The sequence below is a fragment of the Oncorhynchus nerka genome, linkage group LG3 (assembly GCF_034236695.1).
Source record: "Oncorhynchus nerka isolate Pitt River linkage group LG3, Oner_Uvic_2.0, whole genome shotgun sequence".
NCBI classification, from domain to species: Eukaryota; Metazoa; Chordata; class Actinopteri; order Salmoniformes; family Salmonidae; genus Oncorhynchus; species Oncorhynchus nerka.
Window position 1 is genome coordinate 21018164 of NC_088398.1, and position 12787 is coordinate 21030950.

The window sequence follows — 12787 nt, forward strand, 5'->3', positions numbered from 1 at the left end:
CACAAACAAAGAGGAGGGGTGGGTTAAAAAAGCATAATCATAATTACTACTACAAATATTGATGCCCGTCCAGCTTCTTCTTCTTTTTTTTCCAGAGTTGGGCTGAAATGTAAATAAATCTATCAGGGCAAGGAGCTGGAGGCTCGTGTTACCACTACTAACAGTCAAGAGCCTTTTCATACTGCCCAGGAGGGCCATTCCTGTAACGCTTGCACACTAGAGAGGCCCACAAATCATCTCTCTCTCTCTCTACTTCTCTCTTGTCTTTCTCTCACTCTACCCTCTGTCTCTTGCTTTCTCACTTTCCATTTCTCTCGCTCTCCTCTTTCATCCCTTTTTTGTTTCGATTCAGTTCTTGTTTGTATTCATCTTCACCCCATTCCCGGCCCATGCCCCTTCTACTATCTTATTCTCCTCCTCTTTCTTCACTCTCTCTTTATCCTCTCCACTCTTACACAGCTGCTTACATGCCTGAGAATAACACAGTGGACCAAAGACAACCATAAGAAATGTAGTATTCTGTAGTACACATGCACGTAGAAAGAAGGTGTCGGGGTTGTGCTCTGTCCCTCATCATCATACACTATTCTCTTATCATCATATCCCTTATCTCAACAAACAGGTTGAAGCTGATCATTGATGAGCGATGATACTATCTCTGTCCCTGATCAATGCTGGGCTCAGCCTCTATCGATCTGTCTGCATGGAGGGATAGAGCTTTTCTAGTTCTGACCCACACAGGCCAAGTGGGTCACATGGGTCGCGACCACTGTTTGGACAGATCCTAGGAGAGGTTAATAACCACGGCAGAACAACAACACACAATAGGGAAGGGTCATGTCAATGTTCATTCAATATGTTTCTTCATTATTTCTTCAGCGGATGGTGAGATATCATTTTCTTTTACATTGACCTACAAACTGAAGAGCTTTGAGAAAACATCAAGACTGTGTGATAATACGTCACATTTGATATTTTAAAAGAAATTGTGCATATATGACTTTATCTGATTCCATTTATGTGGAGCAGTCAGTCCTCAGCTTTACACAGTAGCAGTGTCCTAAGTACTCATAGATGAGGGGTAGCGCTTCCCTTTTTTGGCCCAATTCCAAACCACACCCTAGCCCTTATTCCAGACCCTTGGTAATTCCCTCCTGTCAGATCCATGACAGGAAATCAACATGGGGCCCTAAGGGTATGGGGCTGGAGATTGGTTTGGTATTGGGCCTTTATCTCTGACATCTCCTGTCTCAGGATCAGTTAGTAGCACACTCAACAGTCATACACTTGCTGTTCCCATTGCCGAGTCCAGGTGCCTTTTTTCTGTATTGCTTTCTTTCTATGATTGTCTTTGTTTTTCACTGTGGCAGATCTCCATCTGATGTTTGGAGTTGACTTAGCTCCTGAATCAGAGCATCAATCAACGGTAATTACTGTCAGGCTTCCGGTAGGCCAACCCTCACACCCATATGGACCCGGTCTATCCATCCTGGCCAGTTGGCAGCTTTATAGGCTGGGGCCTGTGTGAAAGTGGGACTCTAACAATGAAACACATTTGACATGTGATTGAGGCATTGAGCCCCAGGGTTTGGCACTCCATTCAACGCCTCACTGCCAGAGCCAATTTACAGTATTCACAGTCTGCCACTCATTTTGTCTACTGTGGATTATCTGCTGTCTGCTTCTTCCTCTATTATAGTGTCATCACTATCAGAGTGTATGAGTGATCCCATAGATAGAACCATTCATAATGAATCAATGATAAGGCAAAAGAGAGTTTGAACAGGTGCTTTACAATATACATCATGCTGAATGATTCATCAATATTCTCCGTTCTTATGTTGATCAGAAGCCTCATTGTATCGTGATAGGGTTGATGGAACTACACGAGTGCATGGGATGTGTGTTTTTGTCAAGACCAGGAGAAAGCAATGTGAAGCCTCAGTGGGCGGCCATCCCAGGTGACTCCAGTCTGTTCCTGCCAGTTCCATAAGGATGCTTGGTGCGTAACTTGGAATGAGCTGCATGTGCATTCATGAGTGCTGTAGGTCTCACCTTGTGTCTAATTCAGTTATAGAGTGTGCTGCTGCTCACCACAGGGCACAACTATCCAGATAAAATACATTAGTAATGATGCTCCCAAAGATAGAGCTGGAGATCTGGGCCGAGGAATCAATAGAATGAGGGGAAAATGCACAACAAACTGTAAGGAGGGCACTTATGTCTAATTGAATATATACAGTAACTATCAGAGGGGTCCGGTGGGTTGGGATTTTGCTAGGTTAAAAAATATTAGGGAATAGGTTAATAGTATATATAACAAAAACACAATATTGGATTGAGATGGAAATACTTTAGATGGTAAGATTATCAGTGTTTGATTGCTTCTTTCTTGGGACATAACAGGTCTCTCTTGTAAAATAGATTTTCAATGTGAAATGGAACATCTGTATGAATAAATGATAAATGATTTGGTTCTTAGCAAAAATGTATTTTCAGAATAGATTAGAATGGGTTGAAAACATCTGTGTTGATTTGAAAGCAGCACCGAGGTTCATCAGTGAGAGGAACATGTTGTCTGTCGGTGGGAGGCAATTGGCCTTGGACCTAAAAATGTGAGTTTATATAAAATAAAATATAATTTTATTGGTCACATGCTTTGTAAAAAACAGGTGTAGACTAACAGTGAAATGCTTTCTTGACCAACAATCCAGAGAGTATGAAAACAGAGAAATAATAGGAAAGTAAAACATGTAATAATAAATACACAATGAGTAATGACAATTTAGCTATATACACGGGGTACCAGTACCAGAGTCGATATGTAGGGGTAAGAGGTCATTGAGGTAGATATGTACATATAACTAGGATTATTACCTGATCATCTACCTACACTCAAAGCCCACCCAAATATGTTATCTTCCATTTATTTAATTTGGTGTCAGCTACCAACTTTGTGTCAGTACACAATACATTTTTTTCACTGCAAATTCACTTTACTGTTGGTAAAAAATTAGGGTAAAAACTGTTGAGAAGCCTTTTGGTCCTAGACTTGGCACTCCGGTACCGCTTGCCATGCGGTAGCGGAGAGAACAGCCTATGACTGAGGTGGCTGGGATCTTTGACCATTTTTAGGGCCTTCCACTGACAACGCCTGGTGTAGAGGTCCTGGATGGCAGGCAGCTTAGCCCCAGTGTTGTACTGGGCTGTACACACTGCCCTCTGTAGTGCCTTGCGGTCGGAGGCCGAGCAATTGCCATCCCAGGCAGTGATGCAACCGGTCAGGATGTTCTCGATGTTGCAGCTGTAGAACCTTTTGAGGATCTCTCGAAACTAAATCTTTTTAGTTTCCTGGGGGGGAATAGGCTTTGTCGTGCCCTCTTCCTGACTGTCTTGGTGTGTTTGGACCATTCTAGTTTGTTGGTGATGTGGCAACCAAGGAACTTGAAGCCCCCATCCTGCTCTACTACAGCCCCGTTGATGAGAATGGGGGCGTGCTCGGCCCTCCTTTTCCTGTAGTCCACAATCATCTCCTTAGTCTTGGTTACGTTGAGGGATAGGTTGTTATTCTGGCACCACCCGGCCAGGTCTCTGACCTCCTCCCTATAGGCTGTCTCGTCATTGTCGGTTATCAGGCCTAGCCCTGTTGTGTCATCTGCAAACTTAATGATAGTGTTGGAGTAGTGCCTGGCCATGCATTCGTGGGTGAACAGGGAGTACAGGAGGGGACTGAGCACGCACCCCTGGGGGGCTCCAGTGTTAAGGATCAGCGTGGTAGATGTGTTGCTACCTACCCTCACCACCTGGGGGCGGCCCGTCAGGAAGTTCAGGATCCAGTTGCAGAGGGAGGTTTTTAGTCCCAGGATCCTTAGCTTAGTGATGAGCTTTGAGGGTACTATGGTGTTGAACGCCTAGCTGTAGTCAATGAATAGCATTCTCAGATCCCTTATCTCGCTTGATCCTTGTACTGATGTATATAAAATGAATAAGAGGGGTTAAAGCAACGACGTGTACAGACAATGGCCATTTATTATAATTTTTCAATCTGCTAATGGAGTTATAACTTTTTGTTTATCCCTGTAAACATTTAAATATTAGCTGTGAATAATGTCATAGGTAAGAGAGAGAGAGAGAAAGAGGAGGTGGAGAAGGGGCTGGAGAGAGTGAAAGTGAGAAAGAAAACAGTAAGGGATTTTTGTTCAAAGTTTTGATAAATTGTATATTCCATCTATTGTAACTTAGTCCCAACATTAACCTGGGCCTGTGCTGTATGTCCAAGAGGTGCCAGAGACAAATAATGAATGATACAGAGCAACAAATGTGTGAAGCAGAGAGAGAGAGAGAGAGAGAGAGAGAGACAATGGAATGAGAGAGAAAACTAGAACGAGAGAGAGATAGAGTGAGAGAGGGAGAGAGAGAGAGAGAAAGCGAAAGGGAAAGAGAGGGGGGAGCGACAAATAGAGGGAAGAAAGAGAGAATAGCGAGACGTGTGTTCATTAGTCCTGGAGCTAACTGCTCCTCTCTCATATAGCTCCTTGAGTTTCAGCTCATCTGCATGAGACAGCCAGGGCCTCTGTTGTCCCTGGTCGGCCAGAGCCCTGGTCTTAATGAGAGGGAGAGGGGGATTTGGGTTACACTCCCCCTTACCTTGCCCTGCTCCAGCCTGGGTATCGATCCTGGGTTTACCCATGTGAGTTTCACTAATACACATACTGGCGAGGGCAGGGCACTACTGTCTGGCTGGGTGGGTGTTGATGTTGGGCCGCTACCATGGAGAGATGCAAATGGAAAATAAGATAATACGGCTAGGATAGAGAGAGGAAGAAAAAAAGAGGAGAGGAGTGATGAATTTGAGACGGCTACACCCATCGATCGGAGGAGAGACTTTGTCCAACCAGAGCAGTGATGTCGATGGTGTTGTTCCCGCTACCCTCAGATCTGGAGATAAAGATATAACCATGTTTTCAGAGTCTATGTCTCAGGCTGTGCATTCTGATCTAACAGTAAGATACTGGCAATGAGGCTTCACATAACAACCGGTTGACCTGGGGAAAAACAATCAATAACAATAATTTCTTAAGAGGAATGAAATGAAAATTTAAATTGGATTCTTGGAGGAGCAAGGACAGGACATACAGTATCTGGGTAGGATGTCCCTGAAGGAAGTTTTAGAATAGAACAATCCCTTCCCCTGTTGATCAAACCAAGGACACATTTCTCAAGCTACACAGGGGAGACAGATTGTGGGCATTCTATAAAACCTAGTCAGAGGAGGGAGAGGAGAATACAAGTGGAATTGAGAGTGGGTGGTCTAGTACTGAAGGTAATGAAGTACTGTCCAGGGCACTTTCACGACCTAAGTGCAGTTATGCTGCCTTTCTCTGAGTTTTCTCTGTTCCACTCAACCAGTAGCATTAAGCAATTTAAAATCCTACCCTATATGCTGATTCAGTGTAATTACTCATTAGTGCCAATCAAAAATCCATATGCTCCATTTTCCTTTTCAGAATCCTGCATTTCAAGCTCCTCGTATCAAGGATAGGTTTGGAAAACTACCAGTAATTTACCAAAGTTATCAGAATTGTCTGTCATTTTGGTAATGAACATACTTTTTGGCAACCTATGGAAATGTTGGTAATTTAAACTTGAATAACTTTTTTAAAAATCATATAAAAATAAAAATGTTCTAAATCTTGCGTCCATATTGTCCATGAGTTTCTAGTCTATATGTTTCAAGAGAATATAGCGTAATTAATGAAAAAAGCATCTAATCAACAATGACAACAGTTTGGCCCCAAAAGATTTACAACGAAGACATATAGACATAAATAAATCAAAGTGTGTTAAAATATAAAGGATATCTAACGCTGAAACCCTCATATTGAACACAAACCGTATTCATTAAGTTGATGGGTTGGATTTAGGATACTATTTTACAGCATATTTATTTATCTTATTTTATTGTTTTATACCTTTTACATGTTATTCACATGTTGTTTACATGTAATTACCTAAACTCCTTAAAAGTTTCCCAAAATTCTGTACTTTACTGGTATATTTCTAAAGTTTTGCAACCCTAATTGAGGAGGAAAAAAGGAACATATGGACAATTTACTGTCAATGTCTTGGCTGGAAGGCCTAAGCTACACCTCTCAGGTTTCTTTGCCTGACATCTGTGCAATGCTACACTGTTATTGGCCATTTTGTTGGTGGACTGTATGTGAGTGGGTCAATGTACAGCAACTGTAGTGTAGCAATGCAGGCTGGACATGGGCACTGTGTGCATTAACCACTCTCTGTGTAAAAGCCTTTCCTTGTACCTGGTCCAAAATAGCTTTTACTCACTCTCTCTCTTTACTCTGCGCTCACTCTCTAGCTCCCTTCCTCACGCGCTCCGGCTATAGGACATTAAAATGAAGTGGATTGGCTGTTGTTTTAATGTTTGACAGGTATAGCCTCTCTTAGCCTACTCTCTCCGCTCTCGATCTTTCTCCCTCTCTTTCTCTGTTTCTCCCTTTCTCTCTCTCTTTCTTTCTCTCTCGCTCTCCCTTTCTCTATCTCTCTGCCCTCCATTTCAACAGCCGTGAATTCATCTGTGCTTCGGTAAAGTTTCAGAGGATGTATGGGATTGCTTTAATAACCCAGGAGAGATCAAGATATAATAATGGATTACAGATGCATATTAATAGTTAATATACTGTATATTGCCATACCTTTCATTGCTCTTAATTATTGTTGCTTATGGTTATGTCTTGGATCGTGGCTATTCATTTGAGTTTCAAGACAACGAACGTGTCATTCCACTCAATTAGCTAATGCTTCCCGAAGAATATGCAAAAGCTTTGGTAAAACTCTCATTTACATGAGAGCACTTAATTAGCAGGTGTGAGCCTGTGAGGCTTTCAAGGAGCAAGCATTTCATAATGTAATTGAATCTAATGGAACAGTAATTTGTAGAATAATGGTAAAAAGCTAGAGGGAGAAAGAGTGTGTGAGAGAGACAGAGTGGGGCTGTTCAGGGATGGTCTAACTACACATGGTTTCATGGATAAGGTGATGGTTGGTCTAGACCTGGGTCCAAACCTACAATATGCACCACAGTGACCAAGTCCATTTTGAATGAGTGATGTCCAAACCACCGTGGTTATGTTTGACATGACAGGAGGAAGATGGATTCATGGGAGTGAAGGCAGCCATTAATACATATTTGACCATCGATCTTCATGATGCATGAACATAGTAATCTAATAGTATATTATAAAAAAATAAGTCGGTTATTATAAAAAATACATGTAGGTTATTAATAACCTTTTCTTACCTAAAAGTGACCACCTATTTCTAATTGATAAGAAAATGAGGAAGAAACCTCTTCCACTTTTTATAAATGGAAATTAATATACACTACTGAGATGAATAAAACGAGTTCAAACAGGTCAATGACAGAACCAGGAACAAAAATTTGTTGTTAGGACGTCCCCAGAACGTTCTGAAATGGTCGCCAAAAGTTGTCAGGATGTTGTGTCATGGACCACTGTATTTTCCTCGTCCCCGGGATGTTTTTAGGACGTTCGCAGGACCTTGTATCATGGTCCCCTGGAAGTCTTTCCTTCGTTTACTACAGTATGAAGGGACCAATCAGAGAGCACGGTTATGAAGATGTCATTATGAAGTGACCAAATGGGGACAAGGTCAATCTTTTCTTGTGACCAAGCCGGGACCTGTATTAAAAGTCCCCTTATGGTCCTGAGGTAAACGTCATGTTTTAAAAGCCCAGTGCATTGGGCCTTTAAAACATCATGTTTTATATACACTCAGTGGCCAGTTTATTAGGTACACCACCCCATTCACAAGAATTGCTATATAAAGCAGGCAGACAGGCATCGAGGCATTCAGTTACTATTCAATTGAACGTTGGAATGGGTAAAACAAGTGACCTAAGAGACTTTGAGTGTGGCATGATCGTCGGTGCCAGGCGTGCCGGTTCTAGTATCTCAGAAATGGCCGGGCTCCTGGGCTTTTCAGGCTCAACAAACAAAACACATCCAGTCATCAGCAGTCCTGTGGGCAAAAACAGCTAGTTGATGAGAGAGAATGGCAAGAAACCTTTCAAGCTAAAAGGTGGGTCACAAACATGCAAATAACGGCTCACTACAACAATGCGCACTACAACAGTGGTGTGCAGAACGGCATCTTGGAATGCACAACTCGTTCGCCCTTGTCACGGGTGGGCTATAGTCCGGCACAGTGGACTCATTATAATACCCATAAAACCTAGAGGTAAAACCCGGTAATGGTTCCAATCGTTTTTTCCCCATTCATTTTTACATCTGGGAATTTTGGAACTACTTCATATAAGGTCTGTGTTTCGTGTAGGCTTACCCTGGTGTGACATTTTGATAGCTTTGTAATTCTCTCTCGGACAAGGTGAGTTTCCTAATATATTCCCCTCAATTTACTCTCAAAAATTCGAAATGCTAATTAGAAACAGAGAAGACCTCAGCAAGACTACAGATTCCTGAAGGAAGCTCCAAAGCTCCTGCACGTCATCTCTAGCCGACACTGTCAGCTACCGTTCAACAGCAAAATCAGAGACCTTTTTGCCCAAAGACCTTATGTGCCCAATCCATGAACTGAAGTCCCATTTTCTCTGTCTTAGCTAGTCACTGACTACACTTTCGCTAGCTAGTTAGCAGAGCAGTAGATCAAATAAATTCTACTTTGCCTAGATTATTGTTTGTACAGTATGTCGACTTCTGTGTCTATTTCAGACCTTTAGGGCATTTTTCAAGGATGAGCATGAGAGCATTAAAAGGGGAGAAGACCACTATAAGTCTGGCCATGTGGAGAAGTGCAGCTATTGTGAGAGACAACTTACCGGTTTGGTCAGGGGCAGCATGAGGGCTCAAATTTATCCTGTGTCTGTGAGTTTAGCTATTAAGTTAAGTTTGAGCATCTTAGCAATCCAATGTGTTCTATACACCTGTCAACATTCTACAACAAAAGAGCCACCTAATCAGTGATAAAATCATTAACCAGGTTACCCCGGATACCAGACTTCGATGAGTGATAACTCAGTTCTAGTATGTTGTCATTGATGAAAAAAAAGCTATTGATATTCAAAATGGACTTTGTCTAGACATCTAGCCTGTATTATAGTTTCATAACCAGAGACAAATCTTCAAAGGCACAGTATTTACAGTTGAAGTCGGAAGTTTACATACACTTAGGTTGGAGTCATTAAAACTCGTTTTTCAACCACTCCACAAATGTCTTGTTAACAAACTATAGTTTTGGCAAGTCGGTTAGGACATCTACTTTGTGCATGACACAAGTCCTTTTCCAACAGTTGTTGACATACAGATTATATCACTTAAAATTCACTGTTTCACAATTCCAGTGGGTCAGAAGTTTACATACATTAAGTTGACTGTGCCTTTAAACAGCTTGGAAAATTCAAGAAAACTATGTCATGAATTTAGAAGCTTGTGATAGTCTAATTGACATAATTTGAGTCAATTGGAGGTGTACCTGTGGATGTATTACAAGGCCTACCTTCAAACTCTTTGGAGAAATTTCCAAACGCTTGAAGGTACCACGTTCATCTGCACAACCAACAGCACGCAAGTATTAACACCATGGGACCACGCAGCTGTCATTACCGCTCAGGAAGGAGACATGTTCTGTCTCCTAGAGATGAATGTGCTTTGGTGTGAAAAGTGCAAATCAATCCCAGAACAACAGCAAAGGATTTTGTGAAGATGCTGGAGGAAACAAGTACAAAAGTATCTATATCCAAAATAAAATAAAAAGTCCTATATCGACATAACCTGAAAGGCTGCTCAGCAAGGAAGAAGCCACTCCTCCAAAACCGCCATAAAAAAGACAGACTACGGTTTGCAACTGCACACGGGGACAAAGATCGTACTTTTTGGTGAAATGTCCTCTGGTCTGATGAATCAAAAATAGAACTGTTTTGCCATAATGACTATCATTATGTTTGGAGGAAAAAGGGAGAGGCTTGCAAGCAGAAGAATACCATCCCAACCGTGAAGCACGGGGGTGGCAGCATCATGTTGTGGGGGTGCTTTGCTGCAGGAGGGACTGGTGCACTTCACAAAATAGATGGCATCATGGAAAATCATGTGGATATATTGAAGCATCATCTCATTACATCAGTCAGGAAGTTAAAACTTGGTCGCAAATGGGTCTTCCAAATGGACAATGACACCAAGCATACTTCCAAAGTTGTGTCAAAATGGCTTAAGGACAACAAAGTCAAGGTATTGGAGTGGCCATCACAAAGCCCTGACCTCAAGCCTACAGAAAATCTGTGGGCAGAACTGAAAAAGCGTGTGCGAGCAAGGAGGCCTACAAACCTGACTCAGTTACACCAGCTCTGTCGGGAGGAATGGGCCAAAATTCACCCAAAGTATTGTGGGAAGGTTGTGGAAGGCTACCCGAAATGTTTGACCCAAGTTAAACCATTTAAAGGCAATGCTACCAAATACTAATGGAGTGTATGTAAACTTCTGGCCCACTGGGAATGTGATGATAGTAATAAAAGCTTAAATAAATCATTCTCTCTACTATTATTCTGACATTTCACATTCTTAAAATAAAGCAGTGATCCTAACTGACATAAGACAGGGCATTTTTACTGGGATTAAATGTCAGAAATTGTGAAAAACTGAGTTGAAATGTATTTGGCTAAGGTGTATGTAAACTTCTGACTTCAACTGTATTAATTCGAGGGGTACATGCATTCACACAGTCTTGATTTATAGGATCCCACTATATGATTGATATGTCAAGTGATAAAATCCCAAGTTATCAATTAAAAGTTTATGGAAAAAATGCACAAAATTACAGTTTATAAAAATTTCTACAGCTGTAATGTCATCAATCAAATCAAAATTTATTTATATAGCACATTTCTTACATCTAATGCATTTCAAGGTGTTCATAGTCATTGGATGGGGTGTTGTCTGTAAAGTGGGGCTCACATAACGAAGAGGAGGACATCAAGGAATTCAAAATGGCTACAGGGATGGATGTGCAGGGGTCAGGTCTTTAGGTCACAGGGTCTGGGATCCTGGGTGCCTCAGTGAATGGTCTGGTGGGCATCACAGCAGTAGTGGAGGTCAAGTGCATGGTGCAAGGTGCAAGGGACCTTACCATTGAAGAGGCAGTGAAGTCAAGTAGGGAGGGTCTTACATCCTCCGTGAAGACCATCCTTACTTGCAACAGGTCCAAGGTCAACTCCACATCACTGGAAGGGACACCTGCTTCTTTCGTTGCGTGGACCACCAAGCCTCCATCATTATCCCCATCCAGCGTGACGACCTCTGACAGACTCGTAATGATCCTCCTGTCAGTACCTAGTTTTCACGGGAATATTCCACATAGTTCATACACACACACACTAGGCTCCCAGAATAAGTTATATTACATACAGGTTTTGCTCAAAGCAGCCAACTAAAGTAATGTAGTTAACGTAAGTTTAATAAATAAGGCTGGTCTGTGTGCATCTGTAAACAGTCATTATGCTAGCCTATGCTAGTTTTCTTTTTACTTGTAAGGAAGGTAATGGGCATTGAACAACTACAGCTGGTGGGTATATCTAGCTAATTTTCATAAGAACCTAGCTAACTACAGATCTTTGTCCTAACCAAAATGGATTGTTAGCAGCTAGCAAACAAGGTTTACCTTATAACACGGCTCCAGCGACACCTCTCGCTTACAGAGGATGGAAAATGGTAAAATGCACATGTGCTTATCGGAGTAGTGGTTACAATCCGGTACATAGCACAGAACCATCCTTGCTTCCGATCGACAGAGAGACCCTAAGGTTAGCTAGTTCGCTACAAAGGCCAGAGAGTAATTAAAAGGTCATTTGAAAATGCTAAACAAGAATACACACGAGAAACACTATTAATTATTTACACAAGAAACTAAAAAGGCTATAATATCTACTTGCTACTTGTCGAAGAGTTTGCATTGAGAGATGATGTCAAAGCTTGCGGCAAGATGTGTAGTTCTGTATGCTAGCCACATTGGAGGCTAATTAGCATTTCAATTTGTGGGGTAATTACAGGCAAATATATTGATAAACGTTACCTGGTCCGAGAGAGATTTGCATGGATATCAAAACGTCACGCCAGGGTAAACACGAAACACTGACCTTATATGAAGTAGTTCTAAAATCACCAACGAAAAAATGATTGGAACCATTTCTGGGTTTTACCGCTAGGACTCCACAGACTCATACTGTGGTACTCAATTGCAGCAGATGACCACACAGGGTCCCAATCCTATCAGCTAAAAACAAGAAGAAGCGGGCACATGATCACCAGCACTGGACAATTGAGGAGTGGAAAAACATTGCCTGGTCCGACAAAATCCCGGTTCCTGTTGCATCATGCTGATGGCAGAGTCAGGATTTGGTGTAAGCAGCATAAGTTCATGGCCCCATCATACCTGGTGTCAATGGTACAGGCTGATGGTGGTGGTGTAGTGGTGTGCGGATTGTTTTCCTGGCACACATTAGGTCCCTTGATTCCAATTGAGCAATGTTTCCTTGCCCCAAAGATTTTAGGCTGTTCTGAAGGCCAAGGTAAATCTGACCTAGAACTAGATGGGTGTAACCTAATAAACGGGGCCACTGAGCGTATATTTCCACACTATGAGGTTGGAATAATACTGTGAAAATTATGATAATACCCTTTAAGTGTAAGAGCTGTTTGAAAAGACCGCCCTTACATTTCTGCCTGTTTTGGTGGGATGGAGT

The 12787-nt window shown here is 41.9% G+C and overlaps 1 protein-coding gene across 1 annotated transcript in view; it reads left to right on the forward strand.

Moving 5' to 3' along the window:
• Nucleotides 1–7916: 7916 nt before the first annotated feature.
• The window catches only part of LOC115114168 (high affinity nerve growth factor receptor-like), a 40081-nt gene continuing 35210 nt past the window's right edge, over nt 7917–12787 (forward strand). Inside the window, exon 1 of the mRNA XM_029642206.2 lies at nt 7917–8060. Coding sequence (XP_029498066.2) covers nt 7917–8060 — 144 coding nt within the window. The remainder of the gene's footprint in view (nt 8061–12787) is intronic.